This window comes from Panthera onca, chromosome B4 (genome assembly GCF_046562875.1).
Source record: "Panthera onca isolate mPanOnc1 chromosome B4, mPanOnc1 haplotype 2, whole genome shotgun sequence".
Taxonomy (NCBI): domain Eukaryota; kingdom Metazoa; phylum Chordata; class Mammalia; order Carnivora; family Felidae; genus Panthera; species Panthera onca.
The window spans coordinates 12,351,718-12,378,110 of record NC_138345.1 but is presented as its reverse complement, the minus strand read 5'-3'; the positions used below and the strand labels follow the sequence as shown (position 1 = coordinate 12,378,110).

Here is a 26,393-nt window from a genome sequence, read left to right as displayed (position 1 = left end):
TGTTATGGAAGCTCAAGCAAACTAACACAGACCTACTGCTTAAAGCAATCTTTTTTATTAAATGTCATCATTAAGCTTTACCTATATACATTTTGCTATGTAAAGCATGGTGATTTGCACCCTGTGATGAATAAGAATAAAAAAATATTGATTTTCTCTAGACATTAACAGGACAGGTCTGACCTCTGGCCTCTGTAGACCACTCACTCACAGACCATCTTTGTTGAGCCAGGAGAAAGGGGTCAAGGAAAATGATTGTTATTTAAAAACATTATTACTTTAAAAAATTTCATCCTTGATTATATTGAAAATATTTTCTTCAGTAAACGGAATTTATATTTCCATTCTAACCGAAAATGCAAAGTTGTTCATCTCTCCCCTAGGGATTGGCTTCTTGGTGGCACTTTCAATGGTCTCACCACAGTTTGAGCATAATAAAATCTCATTTTATGCTCCAAGGCAGGAAGCATCCTAAAAGCTCCTCAACCAGTATAGTACACAACCTTGTGGCTTTTGGACTAACATTTAGACTTCACAGGGGCGCCTGTGTGGCTCAGTTGTTTAAGTGTTCGACTTTAGCTCAGGTCATGATCTCACAGTTCGCGGGCTCAAGTCCCTCATCGGGCTCTGCACTGACAGCAGGGAGCCTGCTTCAGATCTCCTTCACTCTGTGCTTGCACTCTGGCTCTCTTTCTCTCAAAAATAAATGAACATAAACATTTTTTTAATAATTTATAAATAATAGACATCACAAAAAAGAAAGGAAACAAAATGGTGTGCTTGTTTCCTTAGAAACATTCAAAACATCTTCAGATGTTTTCTTTTTACTTTTTCTGTTTTACTTTTTTACTGTTTTCTTTTAACTTTTTTTTTAATGTTTAACTTTGAGAGTGAGAGACAAAGTGTGAGTGGGGGAGGGGCAGAGAGCAAGGGAGACATAGAATCCGAAGCAGGCTCCAGGCTCCTAGCTGTCAGCACAGAGCCTGCTGTGGGGCTCGAACCCACGGCCCATGAGATCATGACCTGAGCCAAAGTCAGACACTTAACAGACTCAGCCACCCAGGTGCTCCTACTGCCTGTTGTAAAGAAAGAAAGAGGAGGGGGGAAATGGAAGAGAACCAAATAGCACAGTTGATTTAATCCCTGTTATCACTTTAACCTCTTTTGCCACCTTTTGGAGCTCCAATGGGTCCAAGTACTCCAAGAAAACTCCACAAAATTTTGTTTGTCCTACACATATTCTCTGGGAAAAGGACCCTGAGCTTTGAACATAATCTCCAAGGAGGCAGTGACCAAAATAGGTTAAGAACTTCTGTTTAAGAGTTTACTTTGGTGAACTGCATGAACATTTCTCCTTGAACCTGGCCAGGTATAACCAGCCGCCTCACTTGATGCATACCACCTAAGACCTCAGAATGTGTACCAGGCCCTGCTTCCACTAAATTAATGACCTTGTGCCTTGGTTTTGTTTCCTGGTGTGTGTATGCTAGCTGCCTCCAACTTCTCCCTTCCTCCAAGTTGTCCTATTCTGTGTATCCCAGCTAAATAAGAGTGGACCCAGATGGCTGTCTCCTTATCTGAGAGAGACCCCAGGGTGAAACTTGTCATATTTAGCAACATACCCTTTTCTCATACTCCTCTCCACTCTTTTGGGGCCATCTGAATTTGCCACGGTGCTGGATGGGTCGTCCGTTTCTCTATTCTCTTTTTATTTAGGTCTAGGAACCATCAGTTTGGTGAGGCACCTTCAAGGACGTCAGATCGCAGTCCTGTACCGCCATTCCCACGTGGTGTAAAATTCTCTTGCATTCCCACCCTAAGGATGTCGTGAGAAAGAAATGGCGTGCTCTTAGCTCCCCAGAGAAGATTATATAAAAGTAATAAAAGCATTCTGTTGCTGTCGATTCTTTTGGCACGATTACACCAAGTCGCAGAGTCCCCTGCACCTGCCTTGACCATTCCTTGCCTAAGAGTCAGCAGAGACACAAGCACCCACTGACGTTGCGCCCCTCACTCCGTCCACCCTCTCCAAGCCCCACATTCCAAGTTGTCTCCTTGAATATAACTCCGGATCTTCCTACAAACCCCTTTGTACTGATATAAAGAATTGAAGCTCACTCTCTCCTGTACTCTTCTCACCGGTAAATTCTCAGATCTCTCCGTTTCCTTGCAGAGCGCAGAGGGGTAAGTTGTGTATGCGTGTGTGTGTATATGTGTGTGTGTGTGTGAGCGCGCGCGCGCGTGTGTGTGTGTGTGTGTGTGTGAGCGCGCGCGTGTGTGTGTGTGTGTGTGTGTGTGTGTGTATGTGTGTGTGTGTGTTTCCTAAAACTTGCATAGAGCCCATGAGTGTGGCTCTCCGACCTCCTGGATCTCAAGGCAAGGAGTGGGCTCGCCGGAGGGTCCCCGACACCCCGCACAGCAAGCTCGGCCCCGGGGGGGCGGCGGCGGCGAGAGGCAGACGAGCTCGGGGCCGAGAGCCGGGCCCCGAACAGCGGCGCCCCGACCCCCCGACCCCCCGTGCCAGGCAGGGCCCGCCGTCCCCGCGGGAAGGCCGGCCGGCCGGGCCGAGGGCGCTGCGCCGCGGCCTCCGGCTCCTCCTCGGGGCGCCGCGCGGCCAGGCCGGTGGGTGGCGGCGGCCGGGGCCCCCGGGGATGGCGGCGGCCGCGCTCCACCAGCAGGTGGCCCCGGGGTCCCGGCGGCGCCGCCTCCTCCCCGGCGCCCCTCCTCCCGCGGGGGCGGTCAGCGCCCCGACCCGGCTCGCACCCCGCCGCCGCCGCCGCCGCCGCCCTCGGCCCGCCCGCCGCGTCCCCGGGGCCGCGCTCGCCGCCGCCGCCGCCGCCGCCGCCGCCGCGTCCGGAGCAGCGCCCAGGCCGGCCCGCGGCCAGCGCGCAGGGCGCCGGCAGCACCCGGCCCGCCGCGCCGCGCCCTCCCCGCCCCCAACTCGCTCCCCAACGGAAAGTTCGGCTCCGGCTGCGCGAGGCACAGAGCCCGGGAATGAGAAGGGGTCGGGGGGCGTGCTGAGGGGACCGGGCGGCGGCGGCGGCCAGGCGGGGGCAACTTCTCCCGGGAAAGCGCCTCCTGCCGACCCCGCGAGCCGCAGCCCCCGAGTGGGCTCGAGGTGGTTTTTCCCTTGCCTCTGCCTCCCCCTGCGGATTCAAGACGCGGACCTTGGTCCTGGCGCTCCCGCTGCCGGGTGACAAGAGCCAGCGCCGCCGCCGCCGCCGCCGCCGCCGCCTCGGCCGCCGCTCCCTCCGCCCGCCGGCCGCCCCCCGGCCGCAGCCCCTGCCTCCTGCCTCCTGCCAGCACCATGGAGTTCTCCGAGAGGAAGAGGAGCAGGAAATCCCAGAGCTTCAAACTGGTGAGCCGAGGTAAGCGGCGGGCCGCGCCGGGCCGGGCGGGGGGCGTGCGGGCGGCGGAGGGAGGACTTGGCGCCGCGTAAACAGCCCCGCGCCCGGCCCGCCGCCCCGCGCCGCGGCCGCGCGTCCCACTCCGGGGGTCCGGGCTTCCGGGACCCCCGAGTCCCCTCCCGCGGTGGAGGGGGGGCCGCGGCCGCACACGCCGCGCGGCGGGCAAAGTTGTGCGGGGGGGAGGCAGGATGCTATTCAGCGTAAACAAGTCGGAGGGCACATCAGGAAATTAGCAAACAATGACACTTGGGGAGCCGAGAGCCTTCTTTGGTATTCCACTCCTGTGGCTAGGTTGGGGGGTGGGGGAGAGCTGCCGCTCCGTCAGGCCGTGCACACACGAATCCCGACCAATGGTTGTGGGTTTGCTTTTTTCCCCCCCAAACAGAAGCAAAAAAGGTGGTGGTTCTGTTAAGAACCAGAAAGAAGCTCATGAGGTGCACGAGCCCAAAATGAGAATTGCTGACCTCCGGCGTCTTTTCTAGAGACGTTATTTGGGTTGGAAAGGTGTTTTGGAATAGATCACTTATCGGTCAGAAAAGTATCCTTAAAAAAAAAAAAATCCAGCCGGTTCCTGACGATTTAACAGGTGTACATCACGGTCTTCGGGCTTAGGAATGTTTTATGGGGGAAGGGGAAAGTTGAGTCGTCTTGTCTGTGTTCAGTTACTTGTCAGAGCCTTCATTTTCCTGATAGGACTTTTTAAAAAACGCTGAGAACTTAAGAGCGGACATAAAAATAAGTCTATCCAAATGCATTGTGTCGCCTTAAATTAGAGGCAGGTGACTTTTTTCGTCCTAATGTCCCGGGTCCCGATATTGAGTTGAGAACCACCTTGCTTAAATAATCGTCTTTGAATCAACTTGAGGTCAAAAGCAAACCACAGAACCTGTCCCCTTTTTCCTCTGTTGTTTTATCTAGCACTGGCATCAGAGTAGAGAGAGCACTGGCATCAGAGTAGAGAGAGCAAGGCGACCAACCTGGGGAAGTCACATGTGAGCTGATGAACATTAGAGGGCAATTCCAAGTAACAGAGCTTTTCAAGCTAAGCTGAGCTACCTGTGATGTAGATTCAATAAAGCCTGTTTTCCACAAGCCTGAAAATGGTTTGATTGTAGACATTTTGAAGATCGCCTCATACCTGTTTTCCCTGATTTAGTTCGGACACTGCTTCATGAAAGAGGCCTGGCATAGTTTTACGTATTCAAAATATTTGGCTCGTCCCTCTGTTTCCGTGTTGATTACTCAGTCATTTGTACTTTAAAAATCTCCATATGTGACCGGCCTGTTGGTCTATTGATTCATTCGGGAAGGTAGGCTGCTTTCCTTATTTATGACCTCAGGGAACTTAACTACTCTATCTGAAAAGTGAGAGTGGTTTTGTAGACCTTGTCCTGTCAGGTCTCAAGCCACCAAAGAAAACAAAACAAAAAAGGAATAGCTTTTAAGAAGGAACCTCTATTTTCTTACCTAGACGATCCTACTTTTCAGAAATAGACCATTGGCAAGTACAGGAGCCTCTGTAGAAAAGAAAGAAGCTCTTAACGTACGGTATTTTAAAGTTTGCCTGACGAAGCAAGTTTTTCTTTTTCCTTTTTTTTTCTTTCTTTAAATTATGGGTCTGATTCTTCTCTCTGCTCTGCAGGTGCATTTTTAGAAAATAAACTATTGCATATTAAAGTGCCATAGCTGAATGCAAAAGATTCACTTGTGTGAAAGATGAGAATCTTGCTTTCTTATCTAAGCTATACTATGTTTGAAATAACAAATCAGTTTTTTCGTGTGTGCTTTCCTGTAAGCTGCTTAAAGGCTGGTATTTTTCTGGGTAAACTGAGAAAACAGAGTGTCGGGTTACCCTGAAGCATGCTGTTGATATACTGTACTCATGGAAATGGGTTGTGGAGATAATTTTGGAATCACCCCCGCCCTCCCGGCCTATGATTGGGCAAGGTTTTTCTTTTCCTTATAAACATGCTTGTCATTTGAAAGAAAAGAGGCCTAGTAATTGGCATCTGTGGGCCAAATTTACTGGGAAAACTATGTGATCAGCAAAGCCGTTTTCTAAAGTCAAAGTAATAGGTCAAGTTTGCGTACTTTTCAGAGTAAGCAAAGTTTTAGAGATTACTAAAGACTATGAATTCCGTGACTAACCGAGTTCTTGGAAATTATGTTTATAAATTAAAGTATAGATTATACATCTTCTCTATAACGAGAGTCTAGTCTTTATTGCTTATTCATATCTTGCTCGTCATTAGAATTGTAATTTTTGGTTGTTTTCTCATCCCAGATTATCACCATGAGGTATATAAGATCTCAGAATTCAGCAACGATGTTAATGGGGAGGCCAAAGAGACACAACCCATTTATTTAGGTAGGTTCCTATGTCAATTAATTTCTCAGCAAAACAGTGTGGCCATTTGCAATTAGGGGGAAGGGAAAAAAAAAAAAAAAAAAAAGATTGTGCCAGAACGGGAAATGTCTGCCATTGCTTAATGTATGACATTCTTTTCAAGACCTTTTATTTTACAGATTGCCAATATATCCCTTATTAACATTGCTAAAAGTTGTAATTTCAGACATAAATGTTTATTAGTGTCTACACACAGTGCTAATTATCGCTCACTCCCAGAGCCAGATGCTGACTGAGCAGTTTTGTCGCTCTGTGCTCACCCCATTTCCATTGCATATTCGCTGGCATGCTTCACTGGCAATAGTTTGTGTAATTGGGGTATTACATCTTTGACATCTGGATAACAGAAATTCAATTTCCAGGAAGCCGCTATTTGTTTGGTTTTGCTTCTGCCTTGGGTGGGATAGAGGATTAATATGCTGTCTTATTATAATGTCCCTTCACCTCTGTGGCCTGGTTGCTAATCCTGCCATGACAAAATTAAATTAAATCTACAGTCAAAAAAGCGGAAGGAACATCAAAGTGCGATTGTCCGCCCAACCACCTCTTGAGAGCTCCAGCTCTCCCCTTCCTGGATTTGTGGGCATTTCACACCAATGTTTTTGGTCAGAGAGACTAGCCATGCTTTGTCTTTGCCATCCTCATTGCCAGCTCACCTCAGGGTCAAACGGAGCCAAAGCAGCGCCTGTGAGACCCATCGGACGAGTGTAGCCGCCTGGTGAATGAGCAGGTAGTCCAAAACATTGCCACTCTTTCCAAGTGCAGCGTTTGCTACAGATACCATACGTGAAGGACCTGGCATGTGCGGCTTGTCAGTTGCAGACCACGAACCAAAAATTAAACAACTTCAGATTTTGCCACTAAGAGTGCAGTCCCCCTTAAGTAAGAGCGGAGAGCAAATGGTGGCTTGTGGCTTCAGCCTTGCCCATCGCGAACACCTTCACCACCCCAGAAGTAGGTTGAGAGCGGGTGCCGCACAAGAAGGGAGCAGAAAGTGGGAGACCGTCGGGGCGAGAGTGATGAAAAGCCGAGGCCAGACTTGCCAGACCTCTGGTGAGAATTGAGAGCAGAAGGAAGTAGGATTGCTGTTCAGACCCAGTGTGAGGGGTACTGAAAAGCCGAACAACGTGAAAGCCAGATGGCGTAGTATTCTGTCACTGAGATCTCTCTTTTTTTGCTTTGAGGAAGAGAAAGGGTGGGTTGCCAAAGGACTGAGAAATCAAATGGATACTTGATGGAGGTAAAATAGGAGGGGAGTATCAGCACGTCTCCCATATGCAACCACTGAAGGTGCCTAGATCTTTCCATCCTAGGGGAGAATATTACTGAGGCCAGCAACTACACTCACCACCTGTTCACTGTTAAGAGGACTAAAAACCAAAAAGTTAATAGTCAAGTGAAATGCTGTGACCCAGAAGGAGAATATTCTTGGATTGTACTCTCTTTAGTTCCTTAAACTTAATGAGTTGGAATTCTGTACTTTCCATTCCCTAACCTTATTGGTTGGAATTCTGTATCTAAGTACCACTCGACTTAGCCATTTGAAATGAGGAGTTTGCCTATTAGTAGAAAATCTACATTTATCGTCAAAATGTAACATCATGTCCTTGGTTCAGTTAACGTCCAACAAAGCAGGCCTTTTTCCCCCTTTGTGCTGTGTATTTGGAAAACAGTAATTCTGGGTGTGAGAAAGTGGGGGATGAAGAAGAGGAAGATGCGAGTGGTCAGAATTCGGTAAACTGTACACTCTTGAAGGGGGCAGACATCGCTGCTTTCATTTTTCCCAGCTCGAGTCCAGGAAGATAAGAGAACATCAGCGAAAGACCAGGGTGGGGATCAGCTTTCCAAGTTACCGGGCAAGAAGGCCTCAGACATCAAGAGACAAAAGTTTGAACAGTGGAAACGTGTGCCTGGGTGACTTCTCAATCTTTCGCTCATCCTGTGAAAAGTGTGATATGGTTCCCAAAGACCAATTTTATTTTGTGATCTCTGGGTCCATTTTTTTTTTTTAAAGTGGAAAAGCAAATGAGAGCGATTGGAAATAGTTGCCGACAGCTTATGAACTTAAGAATTTGGTTGTTGATGATGTTATAAGACATAGGCATTAGGAGTTTGTAGGTACTCCTCTCAAAACATAGCTTTATATCATGTTTGTTTTTGTAAATTGCTAGACTCTACCCATAACACTACTCGCTAGGGTGCAGATTTCTGTGTGAAGTTTCTGACGCCCAAGGGAGTTTGTTAGCAGGACAGCAGAAGAACTGTTTCACCTATAATGCAGTCCTAAAACGTGGCCCCGAGATGCTGTGTAGGATTTTCTGTGTTCAGACGTAGGTATAATCCCTAGGGCTATCTGCACCTATAAGATTAAATTTCATATCTCCAGGAAGGGGAGCGCTCCAAGTTTTGGCAGAGTTCCCACATGAAATCTATTTCCCTGGAATATATTCAGGCTGTTGACTAAGGAAGCCCACGAGTGAGGCAGGGTAGCTCACTGGTGTGAATGGCTTGGCTGAGTGCTTTGCGACTCACACACACAGTATCAATGTGATAATAGGGCCAGATGAGGGTATTTTGCCCTGTGGACATTGATGTGGCCCAGCTGGCTGCGGTGGGCCTACAATAAAAATTTGAGCACCTGTTTGGAGAGGAACAGCAACTCGTTTTAATCAGTCCAACAGATGTCTTTTTTAAGAAAATACTGTGCACTCAGCACTTTTCTGGAACAGGGGTGGGAAATGGATAGGACCAAGACATTTGGGGAGATAGGACAAATTGAGAACACCATCAAGGAGCAGTATTCAATAATAATAACAGTTTGGACGCTTTGTGTGTGCACCAGTGTTGTGTTGAGTAACTCACATGAATTTTCTCATTTACTTCTCACGGCAAATCTGCCAGAGTCGTGATCATCCCTGTTTTGTACAGGAGACTTAGGTGTTTGATAGCCTGTCAGAGGCCTCTCAGGTAGCAAGTGCCATAGCCGGGATCCCAGTGCACATCTCCGTGTGCTGGAAACACCCCACCGCATGCCTCTCTGTGTGAACGATGATTCATTGACAAATGTGATCCGTGAGGGCAACGAGCAAAAGCAGCGTTGGAAGGGACGGATCAAACGCGAGGTCAAGCGGAGAGCTCTGGAAGGGCTGGACCTTGAACTTGGGGAAGATTTGGATAGGCAGAGGGGAGGTGAAGAAGGGGCTAAGTGTCACAAGACCCAGACGTTAAGTGAAGGTCACACATGTAGTTTAAAAAGTGTTTTCACATCTGTCATCCTGTGGTTTTTACAGTAGTCCTTTGAGGTCACTGGGGCACATGTTCTTAACTCCCATTACCTAGAGGAGGGAACTGAGGCCCAGAGTGAAGTGACTTGCTCATAAATAGTGGAACCTGGCAGAAACCCACGTCTTCTGTCTAAAGATCTTTTCCCTCTGTCGTGTTGGGCCAGACAATTCAAGGATTATCAGGAGACCTTAGCTGGTAGCAAAGCACTTTTAGCAAGTATTTTAATGAGACAGTGAGTTTATTACTCATAGCTTTAAAGGAAACATTTAATGAAATCTCTTTTTATACATTGGATTTTCTTTTGGATTTACCATTATAATATATAAATTTGAAACATGTCTGTTTTTCAGGTGTTCACTCTCTTTCATTTATTCATTCAACAAATATTTATTGAGCTCCAATTGTGGGGTCAGGCCCTGGCCCTCTTGGTCCTCTTCTGGTTCTTTTCTTTGTTTTTTTTTTGTTTGTTTGTTTTTTGTTTTTTGTTGTTGTTGTTGTTCTTGTTCCTTTTGACACTAAGTTATACAGCTTTCAGAAGATGAACCACAGGGTATAGTAGCCATGCCAGATGAGCACGGTCAAGATCTCTGAATTTTTTAAATGTTTATTTTATTTATTTTGAGAGAGAGAGAGTGAGCAAGCAGGGGAGGGGCAGAGAGAGAGGGACAGAATTCCAAGCTCACAGCACAGAGCCCGACACGGGGCTCAAACTCATGAACTGTGAGACCATGACCTGAGCCAAAATCAAGTCAGACACTTAACCGACCGAGCCACCCAGGTGCCCCTGAGATCTCTGAATTTTTAAATCTTTTTTTCAGTGACTTTGTTGATAACGGCTGCCCCCACCAGGGTCCCCAGTCTTTTCAAAGGTGACACACTCGAACAATCCCTACCCACTTTTCCAGGTTAGGGAGTTAGCCTCTAATGACAATGGGAGTCGTTAGAGCCCTGGAGAAGTGAGCAGGTGCATGTGTGAAATGGGGGGGGGGGGGGGCCGGCCTGGGTCCCACCTGGGTCCTGTTTCTTTCCAACAGGGAGGGGGGCCCCGATGTTTACCTCACCTGTGGCTAGAGTTGCATGAGTGAGAAACAACCTCAAATGAAATGAAGGGCCCAGCGGACCTGAGTGTTTCTTGGGGTTAGAAATAGAGCCGATAACAGCAGGTATCATTTTCGGAGAGGCTGCTGCGTGCAGGGCACTATGCTAAGAACTTGGCGTGTAATCGCAGGGCGCCATGCAACATGCCCCACGTCTGCGGGACTCCACACAGCTTTTAGGGTGCCCTTGCCACCACGTGTAAGTGGTTTCTAAGGCTTCCTACAGCACTAAGAGTAGATCTGCTTATCCTTATCCTGTAGGTGCACAAACGGCTTCACAAATCCAAGCAAAGTCAAAGCCGAGAGAGCCTCTGAGGCTCTTGACCACCGACGGCTCCCTTGAATATGAGCGCACGTGTGAGTGTGCTTCTGTACCCATAGGCGCAGCGGTAGACCGCTTTGATGCTACTCGCTGCCTAAAGATCGGGAGGCGTCTGCAGTCAGGCCCGTCACACTCTTGGATTGGTCATTTAGCCAACATCACAACCACAGTGTGAGGCAGGTGTTCCATCCGTCATTCAGACAGGAAGCCGAGCTCGGAGGTGAAAGTGACCCACGCGAGGTTATACCGTAGTTAGTAGTTGAGCGTGCTTTAAAACCCGGGTTCCTGATGTCCAGCTCTGCCCTCTCTCGCCACGTGGGGGCTGCCTGCGGTTCTGCCTATCTGTGCCGTTCTGCCCACACGGGCTCATCTTAGTGTGTGACTGCTCATCCTCTCCCCGCCACCCCCCCGCCACCGACAGAGTGGGGCTCAAGACATGAGAGGGGGCACCGTCGGTAGAAAGGAGGGGTGGGCAGAGCCTGGGACCCGCTTGGGAAGAAAGGAAGTAAACTTGGTTGAACATCTGCTGTACGCTGGGCACTTTCCCAAACTGGAGAAGTATTGTTATTTCCATTTTTAAATGAAAAATACAGGCCTTTGGAAATGTCAGTTTGCTCAAGGTCAGAGAGTTCGCAGACGAGAGCTTGGCCGTGGACCCGGCTCCCGCGGTATTTCTGCTCTGCGGTGTGGTCTCTGAGAAAGCCGGGGCCCCTTGCCTCCTCCTTCTGCTGTTCGCTCTCTGCTTCTAGCTCACCTTTCCAGTCTTTTCTCCCTCTTCTTCCTACTGAAAACTTTGGCCTGCGTCAGACTGGTCTCTTAGCATTAACTTCCTGGGGCGCCTTTCCCTGTCTGTGTGTGGGCTCTTCACCATCCCTTCCCTTCCAGGCCCTCCCACGTGTTAGCCCATTTCCAGACCCCATCTATCACCAGCCTATCGCCTATCGGTTTCTGAAGCCCAATTCCAACATTACCTAGGCCTGGAGGCCTTCTCAGTTCGTATAGCACAATAGAGAGAACTCAGGTTTGAAGTCAGAAAACCTTGGTTTGAATCTCAGGCTAACGGTTAATAGCACCTTGCACGAAACTCTTGAGAGGCTTTCTTTCTCTTCCATAGTTGAATAGGAATGTTGGCCCTGACTTCCCCAGCAGGCTCCCCTTCAGCATCTTGGAAATCCTATATGACAAAACACTTTTTCAGAGTAGAAAATGGTGTATTCTTATTTTTATTATCCCCTTCTCCTGAAATAGAAGTTCTGTTCTTCTGAACACCTTAGCACTAAATAATAACGTCATCTAGCATTTGTCACGTACTGCCTAATACTCGTTTTGTACACAGCTTTATGGCGCTCCAGGTCAACCTGCAGACACCCCTGTCGCCCCCAAACCTGAACAGTTACCACACTGGATTGTGGTTGTTTATTCGCACTGTCTCTCCTCATGTAAGTTGTAAGATGACAGAGCAAGGGTGACCTGGATTCTTTTTTGTATCCTTCGAAGCACCCAGCACGGTGTTGTGTTCATAATAGGAACCCAGATGACAGGTACTCAAGTATCTAAACGTGTGAGTATGTTGGACAATGTCGTACAGAACTCTGAAGACTTGCTTTAAAATATATCACTGTGGGGGCGCCAAGAGTCGGTTAAGCATCCGACTCTTGATATTGGCTCAGGTCGTGATCTCATGGTTTGTGAGATCGAGCCCTGAGTCGAGCTCTGTGCTGAGAGCAGGGAGCCTGCTTGGGATTCTCTCTTTCCCTCTCTCTGCCCCTCCTCCGCTCATGTTTGCTCATGCTCTCTTTCTCTCTCTTATTTATTCAAAAGAAATAAGTAAACTTTAAAATATATATACACACACCACACTGTTGAGATTTTGGAGACATTTAGCGAGCCAAACTAAAATATTCCTCATTTAACCAGAAGAATCTTTTATCATACATTAAAGCAGCAGGGAAACTTGGGACTTCTGATGTTGATGTGTGAGATAGAACTTGAAATCTTTTTGTTTTCCTTCACATCTAGAAAAGACCAAAAAGGAGAGGACCTCACCTAGGAAAGCCAGCGACATGTTAAAAACCAAAACTGAAAAATAGTATACGCTCTGCTGGCTCGGTATTGTGCCGTAACGTGGGCACAGCTTTCTAGAGGCGCTTGAGATAGTATTGACCTGCTTATCAACTGACTTTGGCAGGTCTGGTTGTCCAGCTCTGTGGGAAGCAAGTTTACCGACCTAAGTTTCAGAAAAATAGCAAGCTGTGCATTCAGCAACAGGCTTGTCCCGCTATGAGGGAACACTCAAGCCGGGCCTGCTCCCCTAGGCCCGTGTCTTGAGAAAAAGTTGCCTCTTTCCGTTTCCCATCAAGACTTGGTGTGGTTCATGAGTGAGCGAAATGCGTGATACGTTTTGATGGTTTGCTGTTCCTACTCTGATCATGACCAAATCATTAAAAAAAAAAAAAAGACACACAAAACAAAAAACCCTCCACGAAGGACAGACTCTAAGGAGATGTATTAACAATTTAGCCTCTCTGGTTCCCATGGGAATATGGATTTTTACTTTTGGAAGAGAATAACATGGCTATCTATAAGATAAAATAAAGATTTTGGAACAGTGTGTTTTGCATCTCCAAGTTAAAAATAGACCTAGGACATTTACAAAGCAACTCTGTTATTCTTACAAGTCACAGATTACTGGAGAGAACGCCACCTAGACTGGAATGTGCGTGCAGAAGCAGGGGGTGGTGGGCCAGGAGGGAGCAGACGCCCACGCCGTCAGGGATTCGCCCAGGGGCCCCGTGCGGCTCCAGGGCCTGCCTGCCTGAACCTCTTCACCGTCTGTGGCTTCCTAGTTAGGACTGAGACTCCTAGGCCTGACGGATGAGACTTTGCACGAACTGCCACCTGCCTCCTTGGGGCTCGCGGCTGAGGCTTTCCTTCCACCTCCCAGGCTTCGGCCACGCCACACCACTTTCGTCCGTGCAGCAGGATTCTGTCCTTGCCTTTGAGGCCAGGCGCTTAGTCACCCGGGTGGCTGCACATACCACCTCCTCTGCTTGGAATTTCACACTTGGACCATCCTCCCTCTTCTGTCCGTGGCTCTCTCTTATCCCTGAAGACTCCCAAGTGGATGCAGCTTCCTCCAGGCAGCCTTCCCTGATTCCCCTCACCTCTCCTTCCACAGCATCCAGGGCTGGGTGCTATCACAGCAAAGCCAGTTTGCTTTTCTCTCTCTCTCTCTCTCTCTCTCTCTGCACTGGGGTGTAAACTCCCTGAGAATCATCTCTGTGTCCCCACTGCCCAGCCCCACGATGGTCACATAAGTACATGCTCAGGGAGTGAATAAGATGTCCACTTTAAATTCAAAATAAAGTGGGGGCGCCTGGGTGGCTCACTCGGTTGAGTGTCCGACTTCGGCTCAGGTCATGATCTTGTAGTCTCTGAGTTTGAGCCCCACGTCGGGCTCTGTGCTGACAGCTCAGAGCCTGGAGCCTGCTTCGGATTCTGTGTCTCCCTCTCTCTCTGCCTCTCTCCCACTCATGCTCTGTCTCTCTCTCTCTCTCTCTCTCTCAAAAATAAACACTAAAAAAAATTTTTTTTTAAAGAAATAAATAAAGTGGTGGAATCAGCCATTTTGAAACTTTATTACCCAACTCTTTTACCTCTGAGTCCTGCCCTGGCTTCAAAGGGTGAACATTTACACAATCTTCTTCGTACCTAACTGGACCTCACATACCAGGCATAAAATTTGTCAGCACTGACTATCGAAGCTATATTTTTCATTTGTTTTTTTTTCTTTTTTATTAGGTTAATGGCAGGTCCCCCTCTTCAAGTTTAACCCCAAAAGAGGATGCACCACTGTGCCTTTGTGTGTATTCCAGCCCCTGGCCTCCAGGGCCTTGCATATAACACCGCGCTGTGCGGGCATCTCTGGATACGGCCGCACATGGGCCTGGCGTCTGCCCTTCTGGGCTCTGCCGGGAACAGTGTTTGCCACCCGGGCTGTTTGAGCCTTCATTGCTCAAGTCTCATCTTGAATTCCTGCAGGCAAGGCTCCATTCACCATGTTCCTGGTGCCCGGTACCTGACACGGAGTAGATTCACAACAACGATTTCTGAATAAATGAAGGAGTCCCATGTTTGGAACATGTTAAAAATGTAGTTATCATCTGATGTGAGCGGGACAGTCTGTTGAGGGGAGACCGTCTTCTTGTGCAGGACTGTCCCACATGTTACAAGAGGTCTGAGTGTGGGCGGCACAAATGTACATGGATGTCAGGAGCAACCCCCCCACCCAGCCATTGTGACCATCAGAAATGCCCCCTACACATGTGAGTTACAGCATCGTCTTCTGCAGTCCACAGTTGTGGGGTCAGTTAGCTTTGAGCCGAGAAAAACGATTGCATTGCTATAGGCTGGACGCCCTTCCCTCCCCAGCTGTCTCCCAGATGCCCTTGTGAAGGGGCAGAAACGAGGGGCTGGGGTGGACCCAGCCAGCCACATCACCATACCCAGAGCGAGCACATCCATTCACGGCCAGGTTCCTGAGCCTCCTTTCTATGCAAAGGACAGCTTCTTACATGCATACTCGATCATATATTTTAAAATCATTAAGAAGTTTAGACAGATTTCCTTTCAGCATTGCAGACAATGAGTATCCTTGTAAATAAGAATCCATAAAATTGTTTTCTTAGTTTTGCATTTTTTTTCAAGCACGTACAAATATACTATACCATTTGAACTGCAAGGGTTTTACAATGTTTTTTTTACTCAGAAATCAAATTTTATATCTGAAAGGTTAATGGAGAAAACTAATTATGCGATCTGGTAACCAAATGTGTGATGAGACATTTGTCTCTGTAATTAACAGCAAGGAACTTTTATAGTTTCATAAAATCGAATGGTACATGGAGTGTTCTGTGAGCATTTGTTTGGATGAGGTGTCCAACACAGAGATGTTTATGGATGATATAAAGTTGAACTGAAATGTAATGCAGGTGTCTGTACATCTCACGGCATTTCTCATTGTTGAAATGGAAGCCGGAAGATTAATAACTTTACTTTGTCATGATAAAATAAGTAATGTGTTCTTGGAACAGTGGTACGGTACATAAGTTACTCAGTAATTCCAAGAATTTATTCTGTTCCAGGAATAATATCCTTAACAATTTATTTTTACAGAAAAAGTTGATGCCACATAATAGCCTCTGAAGTTGCTTGTATGGCTAATGGAATTATATCTCAAATATGACTTTACACCTCCAGAGAAAATGTAAAGAACCCCACAAAAATGCAAGGTTAAGGTACAAGCTAAAAGTTAAAAAGTCAGGAGATGCAAAAGTTAAGGTTCTTCCGTTAACGTTAACTCATTCTCATTGCACATATATAATTTTTTCAATTACTAGCAAGACTTTAATGGGTCCCTTAATAAGCCTTGTGTGAAATACGGTTGGAAAGTAGTTGTTGCAGGTGTGTTTGCCTTAACCACTCTACAGGAGAGAGCCTGGGGCCTTGAGCAACACAGATGGGCCCAGAGCTGATTCGTCTTCCTCTGGTCTACTTTGGTCATGTGGGCAAGCAACTTACTCTCATCCTTTGCTAAATGGGGGAAATGAGTCGCTGTCTGTCATCTCTGGTGAGCTAGGAAGACGATGAGGATGAGATATGTGCCTTTGGGAGAGCTTTCAGAAGAAGGCACGATTGAATTTAGGCACCAAGTGTTTGCCTCTGTTTGCCAGCCCTACACCATGGAAACGAGAATCTCTTTCCAGGATGTCACAGATTTGGTTTACGTCTTACCCATCGTCAGTAGTGTTTTTTCAGCCTTCCTCAACTGTAGTGTTTTTTCAGCCTATCCCAACTTCTTGGCATAACTGATGCTTAGAATTTACTGAATTCTTGTATTTGTTTTGTAGGTCTTTATCGAGTAGCCATTAGGGCCAGGCTAAGAGATTTTAAAGCTCAGGAGGTAGCGACCAGGGGGATGAAGGGTTCTATGGGAACATAAAGAGGGGCCTCACCAGGCCCGGGGGGGTTAGAGACTATGATCCTTGAGGAGATGACATTTCAGTAGGAGATGGGGCTGAGGAGGTATGAAGGCCAGGAAGTGAGTGCTTCCAGACTTTCCTTCCAGCTAAAGCAGAGGGCCTCTGGCTTTCCATTACACCCACCAGCTGGGTTGGTATTTAATTGTCCTGAAGTGAGGCCTGGGCACTGGTCCTTTTAGAAAGTTGTCTAATGTGCATGCAGCCACACCCAAGAGCCACCAGTTTAGAATAAGGGGGGTGGGGGGAGTAGGGAACATGGCAAGGGATAAGGTGGAGAAGTGGGCAAGGAAGGCCAGATGCAGAGCCGGGCTGCATCGGAGGTGGTTGGCATTCCACGGAGCTGTGTCACGTGATGAGGTTTGTGTGTTTGGAGATCGCCCTGGCTTCGGGGTGAAGAGGGTTTGGAGGGAGGGGCGCAACACTGGAGGCTTTTGGCAGTAGCCCCATCAAGTGATAATGGAAGCAGGGGGCGGGCGGTGGGTGTGGAGAGAAATGAGAGGGTTCAGAAGTGATTTGGAAGTCACAATAATCAGGACTGTATGATTAATTGGCTTTGGGAGGGCGAGGAGAGAGAGGAGCCCCAACTTTCTGGCTTGTACAGCAGGGTGGATGCTGTTAGTGAGGCTCAGGGATGGTCATCATTAAATACAGTTTGGGGGCATGATACTAAGGTTGCTTTTGAAACGCGCAAGTGGGGCTATTGGGTATGTGGGTCTGGAGCCCTGAAGTGGGATCAGGGCTGGAGTCCTCACATACAGATGGTCACTGGGGCCAGGAGAGAGGATCGGGGGACCCAGAAGGTGTGTGGGGAGTGAGAAGGCTGTTCGGGCAGCATCCTGAAAACGTTCGACATTTAAGGCAGTGCTTTTCACACCAGTGGTTGTGACCTGTAAATGGGTCAGGAGATCAATTTAGCAGATTGTCACCCGCATGAGCAATAGTGGTAATAATGATAATAACAAAGACAGAGTGGAAAAGAAAATGTCAGAATGCATTGCATGCAGGAAGGATAAATTCGTGAAACTTTTTAGTTATATATGTAGTATACGTGTGTGTGTGTGTATGTGTGTGTGTGTGTGTGTGTGTGTGAAATCGTCATGAAAAATATATTTCTTGCTGTGAACTATGGTCAAAAAAGTTTGGAACCCATTGACCTAAGCTGCGTTTGTCTTACCCCTAGAGAGTTGTCTTTAGTCTGACTCAGGAAAGACTGCCAGTCTCTAAGTGCTTTTGGACCCAGAGTTATCAGAGTTCCCTGAAATCCTTGGAAGAAAAAGGTGCTATGAATGTGACCCATTCTTCATTGTCAGTAACACTATTTACATTGAAGATGAAACCGTACAATGGCATGTATATTTAACTTGGAATATATTTTTAAATGTATTTATTTTGAGAGAGAGAGAGCACGAATAGGGGAGGGGCAGAGAGAGAGAGAGAGACAGACAGAGAGAATCCCAATCCCTGACATGGGGCTCGATCCCACGAACCATGAGATCATGACCTGAGCCGAAATCAAGAGTCGACGCTCAACCACCTGAGCCACCCAGGCGCCCTTAACTTGGAAAATTTAAAAATTTTAAATGGCTGAAGAAATGTAATACAGCGAGTACTTAATCAAGTTCATACTTAGCTGATCCAAGATGTAGATATGCAAATTAACAGCTCAGTTAGGGGAGATTTGCACCTCTGTATAGCATTCTTCTAGAAGTTTTCTGTGCAGGAGAGCAGAGGGTCAGCATTTCAAGTTATAACGAGAAGGATCGTCTCTTTCCAGGCAGTGAGTTATGAACATTTTCTCTCTTACTGAATGAAGACAAGACGTTGGTTATACTACCAGAGGCATATGGGAGCTGCTCTTAACCTACAGTCTTGTATTTTACCTATGTGAATTACCGGCATTCGAAGACTTTTGCTATGTGTTTCACAGAATCATGAACGTAAATAAATTCTTACTTCATGTCTTCTAAGTGTTGATATGTGGCTTTGGTAGAACTAACAGGATTCACGTGAACCATGCTGCCAAAGTAAAAGGAAATATCTGAGCCTTATTAGTTAGAAACAGCGCAACTAAGTTGGAATCCGCGGATCGTTTGGGGCCGTGATTTCACTGTTTCTACCACGTGTGTTAACATAGCTGGGTGGTTAAGATGCCAGCTGGTTCAGACAGCACGGAGTGTGTGTCCTGACCGCTTCCTGGATACCACGCAGCTGGACTGTTGTGTGAATGGCCTCCGTCCTGCCCGTCAGCCCGTTCCTTGAGCGCCTCCGGAGAGTAGCTCGAGGACCTTGGAGCCTGACCCACCTGGTGTAACTCTCCAGTCTCAAAGTCCCTGTTTCCTCCTGGGGGGAATGTGTTCAGCAGCATTTGAACCTCTTAGTTTGTTATCAGGATTAAAAATTGGCAGAGCGTTTGCCAGAGGGCCTGGTACATAGTGAGTGCTCTGTAAATGGTGGCTGTAACACTTTTACCCCTGCCTGCTGCCAGATTACTTTTTTAAAAAAACACACGGCTTGGGGTGCCTGGCTGGCTCAGACGGAAGAGCACGGGACTGTTGATCTCGGGGCTCATGAGCTGGAACCCCGCGTCGGGTATAGAGATTACTTAAATAAATAAATAAAGAATAAAAACATAAAAAATAAATAAAATAATAAAAACAAAAAATGCACGGCTTCTATGAGCTTCAACAGAAGGTAATCTTAGGCCTGTACACCAAGGGTTGCAAAACAGACCACACCCAGCACCGTCTTTCCTTTGACTTGCTGTCACTGCTCTCCCTAGCCACCTATCTATCACTCGTTCCCGTCCAACTTCGTCTTTCCTGGGTGACATTACAGAAGATGTTTTTGCGTCCAGTGCCACGGGGAGAACATTGTACATAATTCTTTTAGGTCATCTTTTTCTTCCAAAAAAAAAAAATAATTTTTTTTTGTTGTTTTTTTTTTTTAAGTTTTATTTATTTATTTTTTGAGAGAGAGAGAGAGAGCATGAGCGAACGCAGGGGAGGGGCAGAGAGAGGGAGGGAGGGAGAGAGAGAGAGAGAGAGAGAGAGAGAATTCCAAGCAGGCTCCACCCCCAGCACAGAACCCAGCGAGGGGCTCCATCTCACAATCGTGAGACCGTGTCCTGAGCTGAAATCAAGAGGCAGACGCTTAACGGACTACGCCGCCCAGTTGCCCCTCAGAACCACTCTTAAAGTTAAAATTTATAAAGGTGCAAATGAGGTATAAAGTAAAAAGGAAAGCATCCTGTCCCTTTCATACTCTCCAGTAACAACCATTGTTAACAATAGAGGGGTGTGTGTGTGTGTGTATTACAATGAAAGAAATATGGGATCGTGCTATGTAATATAAGGCTTTGTAACTTTTTTACATAACTGAGTCCCCATTTATTCCACAAGAATCGAGTGGCTAGTTTGAGGCAGGCAGTAGACCCTAGTTGTAAAGTAGTGAAGGAAGTCACTGTGATGTCAGCCATCATGAGTTTACGGTTTGTCTGGCAAGTAACCTCTAAATGACTATAAAAGGGTCATTTCATTCTTTATAGATACGTAAACATACACCATAATTTCATTATACCAACATGCCATGATTCATTTATCTAGTACTCCATTGATAAATGTTTGGACTGTTCCCAGCGTTTCACCAGTAGGATGCTGCTGCAGTGAATAGCCTTGTACTTGTGTCCTTGGTACTTGTTGGGATGTCTCTGTAGGATAAATTCCTGGAAGCTGAATTGCTGAACTTCCCTCCAGAAAAAGGTCCCTACCAACAGCATATGAGAGTGACTGTAACTCTATCCCTTCACCAAAAAAATGGGTTTTATGAATCTATAGCCTTTGCCAAATTAATAGACAAATAATTTCGCAGTATTTAATTTCCATTATACTAATAATTATGGAGATAAAGGAATTTAAACTATTTCTCTTGTGAATTACATGTTCGTGTCCTTTGCCTTGTTTTTTATTCTTAGTATTTGTCTTCCTCGTTGATTCACAAGACCTCTCCCTTGTATTTGGGATTTTAACTCTTTGGCTCAGTTACTCTTGAACATTGCTTAGAGTGGTGGCTTCTGACCTACTCACTTCATGATGGCTAGAATTACTTATCCAAGGAATATTCAGTTGGGCAGCCACGTTATATTTATTATAAAATTTTATTTTCCGTGATATAGGAACATTCGGGGAGAAAGAAGCAGGCCCACTCTTTGAATTGGTCGAGGAACTTCAGCTTTGTTACATATCACCGTTTCATGGAAAACCTTTGTTGACTTCCTGTCATTTGCAGGATAAAGTAAAAGCATCCAAGGCCCTTCTGTTGTTCACTCTACCCACTCAGTGCCTTAGCTCCAAGTTAGCTTATTTACCATTGCCCATTGTGTTTTTCTCTGCCTTTAGACTTGGTTCAATGCTTTTCCAACTCTTTTCTCTTCCCAAAAGTGCCCGTGGAAATGCTGGTCATCTTTAACTGACCACCTCACATCTCACCGTCTTCGTGAAACTGGCCATAATCCTCTCAGTTTAAAATGATCTCTTCCTTTCAGGGCACCTGGGTGGCTCAGTCAGCTAAGTGTCTGACTCTTGATTTTGGCTCAGGTCATGATTTTGCAGTCTCTGAGTTCAAGCCCCACATAGGGCTCTGGGATGATGTTGTGGAACCTGCTTGAGATTCATATTCTCTCTCTCTCTCTCTGAAAGAAATAAACATTAAAAAAATCTCTTCCTCCCAATTCCTGAACACTTGTCATTTACACAACATCCAAGGCATTTATCACACATCCTCTTGATTTTGTCTGTTTTGTCAGTTCAGTCACAGACACTATAGATGTACTCCTAGAAAGTGTAGCTGGGACCATTCAAAAGCCTGACTGAAAAAGCTAAGCCCTTTGCCTTCTGTAATGGGCCAGCCGCTCCTCCCGCTGGCCAGTGCATTTTCAACTTCAGACCGTAACTGGGACCCGGTGGTGTTCCACGGGCTGCGGGAATCTGCACATCTTGGTGGGTGGAGAGCAAAGTATAACACTGGCATTTATTTTTTAAGGTAAAACATGAAGACATCAAAGAAGATTGTTCCCTTGGGGACTTTGCCCTCAAACTGCTTGTAGGTGTTTATTCTCCTTGTAGGTGTTCTCTGAGGACACCTTTGAGAAGCAGCTTGACAGCCCATTTTTTACAGCTTTCCAATGGATTCTGTTTTTTTGAAGTATGGTTGACATAAACATTATGTTAGTTTCAGGTGTACCACCATAGCGAGCTGACAACTGGGTACATGACTCAGGGTTCACCCTGGTAAGCGTAGTCCCCATCTGTCACCCGACAGTATTATTGACTCTATTCCCTAGGCTGTACTTTCATGACCGGACGGTTGTACCTCTTTTGTTATGTTGATTTATTTTTGAGAGAGAGACAAAGACAGAGAGAGTGGGGGAGGGGCAGAGAGAGGAGGCTCCAAAGCGGGCTCTGCGATGCAGGGCTCGAACTCGCCAGCGGAGGGATCATGACCTGAGCCAAAGTCCAGACGCTTAACTGACTGAGCCACCCAGGTGCCCCTGGATGTTTGTACCTCTTAATCCCCTTTACCTGTGTCTCCCAACTCCCCTCCTCTCTGGCAACCACCAGTTCTGTGTGTTTAAGAGTGTGTTTCAGTTTTGTTTGTGTTATATGTGTCCCACATAGAAGTGAAATCATGTGCTATCTATCTTTCTCTGACTTCTTTCACTTACCATGATACCCTCTGGGTCCATCCGTGTTGATGCCAACAGCACGATCTCATTCTTTTTTATGGCCCATTTTGAATCTCGAGTCCTTGATTCATTTCCTGGTGTGTCTTTGCTCGTTTGGCCTTTAATAGGCGTCTCGAGCTCTTTTTGCTTTGAAGGCCTATTGTCCAGCTCAGATCCATGGCATTCTCTCTTGGTGCTTGTCCTGGCCTCACATGCTCAGCCTTGGACAGAAAGAGCTCCAGCCTCCCACCCTGGCAGCAGGTGTTTGCACTGGGTAAGCCTGCCATTCATCAGCAGAGGGACATCATACCCTTAGAACTGCCCGTACAGTCCTATGTCTCCACTGCTGGACTGTGCACTCCTCAAGGGGAGAGACTGTAGCTTATACTTCTCTTCCTCTTTTTACGCACACAGTGTCTCATATTCAGTAGTACAATAAATATTTATTGAATGGATGAATGAACCTGATGTTATCTAAACAGACTTGAAAGGAACTCAGTTGCCCTTTAAATGAGAATGCTGTGTATACACTGAGCTGCTAAATTATTTTCCACCTGTAACTTCCAGTTTAACAGGGTCCTCGAACCTGTGCCAACATGTGCACAGTTGAGATACTTCTTATCATAGTATTTGATTCAACCAGTTACATGATTCCGTAGCCACTCTTTGCCTCTTTCCATCTCGGTGGCATTTAGAATATGTTGTGTGCTGCCCTTGGAGTTCCTGAATGCACTCCAGGGACTGGCTCAGGAATGTGGGTTCTGGCACACTCTCCTCCACACGCTTTGCCCTGCTTTATTTATTAGGGTTTCGCTGAAGGTTGCATTAGAGAAAAGGACGCCCTTGGAAACCAGTGCTCTGTTCTATAAACTAATGCATTTTCAGACCATTTTTGCTGAGTTAGAATCTCAGCCTTGCGTGTCCCTTGTAAACATGGCTCTTGTCCCTGAGGGTGGCCAGGTGGGACCTTGATAGCATCTGCACGTCAGTATGGCCTTGGGAGGAGGGTGCCAACCTCAGGCCTCAGAGCACAGAGTCTGCTTCACATTCCTTCACTCTGAGCCCCGTTCGTCGAGAGCTGTAGTGCTGGCGGGAAGGACCCTGTCCCCACTTCCTGCTCTTTTCTTTCTGTCACCGCCGTCATCTTGCCGGCGGTGGGCGCGTCTTTTCTACCACATGGCTGCGTGCTGCTTCTACTAGGATTTGAGAGGAGATGTTTAGACTGTCTAGTACAAAGCCTGACCCCCTTAGTATTTCTCAACCGATGCCCTCAACTTTTTCCTACTTTAACATGTCGTTACCTGAAAAACGCAAAGCATTGTTTAAAGCATTCTTCTTTGTAAGTATATTCAATGCCGTGCAACCACCACCACTGTTTCCAGAACTTTTTCGTCATCCCAGAGAGAAAAGTATTCTTGTCACTGCCGGGGCACGTGTTCTCGGACGCTGCTCTGCTGTGTTGTTGGTGTTTCCGGACTGACTGCGGGGGTCCTTTAAGACCATGTGTTGCCCAGTCTCCTGGGATGAAGAACTGTGTCCCTCCCCCACACCGACCCATAGTAGAGGTGAAGACCAGTCACCCAGTAACCATAAACTTATTTCTCGGTGAAACACCCAACTTGTGTAGCCTGTCCTCGTCCCTTGAATCTTTCCTGTTGGCTTTTCACGATCTCCTAAAGATTCTTGACGGCCTCTTTAAAACAGTACAGAACTGGACACGATACTGTAATGAAAGGCGACCGGTACTGAATACGGTGGGAAAAGTGCCCCTCGGTTCGGTTCGTGAAGATTCTGTCCTGTTGCGGCACGTGACCGGGTGTGGCACCTTGGCGGTGGACTGGATGTTGGGGGGGGGGGTGGCGGGGTGGGTTGGAGGTGACTCAGTTCTGACCAAGGCGACTGCCGCTTGCCCCGTGGTAGGGAGCCCAGGAGGGATGGGGTGACCCACTTTGCTGGCTCAGAAACAAATGAGCTCAGGGTTCTTTTAATGTTGAAAGGGGACGGTGTGGGGGGGGGGGTGGGTTGCACCCTTCGCACACTAGGTTGGTAGGAAATCTGGCATCTGTGTATAGGGTGTCCTTCCAGCCCCTGACTTGTTAGTGATCCCCAGGGGCTTACCCAGTCCAGAGGGCCAACTACTGCCAGTAGTAGAACGGTTCTGGGGTCAGCTTCATGTACCACGGGGCTGCAGCCCCGCTTGCCTGCTTATTATCTGGATCTTCTTTGTCAGAACTAGGCTCATTATAACCTGACTCCGCAGCAACCTTTTTCTCTAACTCTGCCCGGCGTTAGTATCCATCAGTCACCCAAGCCAGAAACCGTGGCTTTATCTTTCACGCACCCTTCTTGTTCACCACCCTCGCCCCTGGCCCCACATCCAGTCCCTCACCAGGTCTGTCTGGTGAAGTTCCGTAAGTGTCTCTCTCCAGCCGCACCCCCTCAGTCCTTCCCCCAGCCTTTAGCAACGACACTGTTACTGGTTTTCTCTCCCCACACCACAGCTCACCACAGTTTTGCCAGAATTGTTTTTCTAATAGATAGCTCTGTGTTGAAAGAGATAATGAATCTAAAATTGCCCAGAGTAATAGCCCAGTATCTCCAGTGTAAAATTATTCTTCCTTCACCTGGCATGTGTGGCCCATAATGGGATGACCTCAGTGTCCATTTCAGCTCCATCACCTGTCCTTCCCCACAGAGAACTTGAACTCCTGGCACACAGAACTGCTGTTCAGGAAGAAGGGGGAAGATGCCAGAGCTCTGTGACATCAACCCAAACAACAGTGAGCTTTCTCCTGGGGCCGGAAGCGTGACATTTTGGGGAGCCACCATCCCCAGCCCCAAGGGAATGGGGAATGACCAGCTTTCACCCGGGGGCTACAGGGAAAGCAGGACCCTCAGGGAAGGTCTTTAGCTATAGGAGGAAGCAGGGTCATCGAATAGTAGGGCACTTTGCGCCCTGGCATCCCGGGGTGCACAGTTAACAGTTTGGAGTCAGCCAACAGTCCAAGAAAAATCAGGATCATTTTTCAGTACAGCCAATTGATCTAAAGGGATTTGGGTAAAAAATGTTGACACATTTGGACAGGGGCTACCTTTACCTTTGAATTTGTACCGGATGATCTTTATACCTCATGAGCCCATAAGGTATTTGCTAAATGCTTGTTGAGCAATTTTATTCTACTTTTTCACTCCACTCTATTAACACGCTGTTTGCTTATAACCTTAATATTACATTTAATTCTACCGGATTCATTCTGGTTTGGATAAGCCATTTCTTGCATTCACTTAAGAAAGTTTTATGGAGGGGCGCCGGCCGGGGTGGCTCAGTCAGTTGAGTGTCCTACTCTTGATCTTGGCTCAGGTCATGATCTCATGGTTTGTGAGATCAAGCCCCATACCAGGTTCTGCACTGACAGCATGGAGCTTGCTTGGGATTCTCTCTCTCCTGCTCTCTCTCTCCCTCTCTGCCCCTCTGCAGTGCACTTACTCTTTCAAAATAAATAAACTTAAAAAAACAGTTTTATGGAATACCTACTCTACATCGACACCAGTACATTTGTAGGGCAAAGATACGATTGTTTCATGAATCTTCATAGTAAGACATTTCTAGATAGACCTGACATGTTCATGTACAGTCTCTCACTATATGTTTATATATTACCATCTTTTTCTTTTATCATCCCAGACCGTGATGGTCTGTGTTTTATATCCTTAGTTAAGAGGATATACAAGTTAAGAGAGTTCTGGCCAAGTTAAGAGAGTTCATGTATGAGGACTTACTCTGTATGTATTATTGTGCATATTGTGCATGTATCTGTATGTGTTATGTAAAGACACATGATCTGGTAGAGTCTTGAAATTTAGCCAAAGATAGAATTCAGCCTGCAGTTGTAGACCTGTCCAGACTCAAAAGAATTTCAGTTAAGGCTGTTTTACCTTTTAGTAAGATTTCTTTTTGTTTGTCTTTCCTAAAAACGTTCAGCCTCTTGGAGTTGAGTGTAAGTAAAGACATAGATTTGGAAAGAAATAAGGAAATGGCACACAGTTCCTTATAGAATCGTGCTCTGGAACTAGCCTGTGGCTCCTGGGAGCTTCCTTTCCCCGGCATTATACAT

At 46.9% G+C, this 26,393-nt stretch overlaps 1 protein-coding gene and 1 long non-coding RNA gene across 22 annotated transcripts in view; one reads left to right on the top strand and one right to left on the bottom strand.

Moving 5' to 3' along the window:
- Positions 1-3,712, bottom strand: part of LOC144616978 (uncharacterized) — a 53,758-nt gene extending 50,046 nt beyond the window's left edge. For 7 of the 10 annotated variants that reach the window (XR_013556968.2, XR_013556971.2, XR_013556969.2 and 4 more), the window contains exons 1-2: positions 3,168-3,282; positions 1,623-1,816 (exon numbers count right to left, since the gene is read on the bottom strand). This is a non-coding gene — a long non-coding RNA (uncharacterized LOC144616978). Of the gene's footprint in view, positions 1-1,622; positions 1,817-2,118; positions 2,409-3,167; positions 3,283-3,306 lie in introns of those variants that run through there. The other 3 variants (XR_014137895.1, XR_013556975.2, XR_013556974.2) reach the window with 3 other exon arrangements.
- The window catches only part of BEND7 (BEN domain containing 7), an 81,741-nt gene continuing 58,608 nt past the window's right edge, over positions 3,261-26,393 (top strand). For 10 of the 12 annotated variants that reach the window (XM_078450424.2, XM_078450416.2, XM_078450423.2 and 7 more), the window contains exons 1-2: positions 3,262-3,368; positions 5,692-5,775. In XM_078450424.2, coding sequence (XP_078306550.1) covers positions 3,308-3,368; positions 5,692-5,775 — 145 coding nt within the window. In that variant the 5' untranslated portion in view covers positions 3,262-3,307. Of the gene's footprint in view, positions 3,369-5,691; positions 5,776-26,393 lie in introns of all 12 variants that reach the window. The other 2 variants (XM_078450425.2, XM_078450421.2) reach the window with 2 other exon arrangements.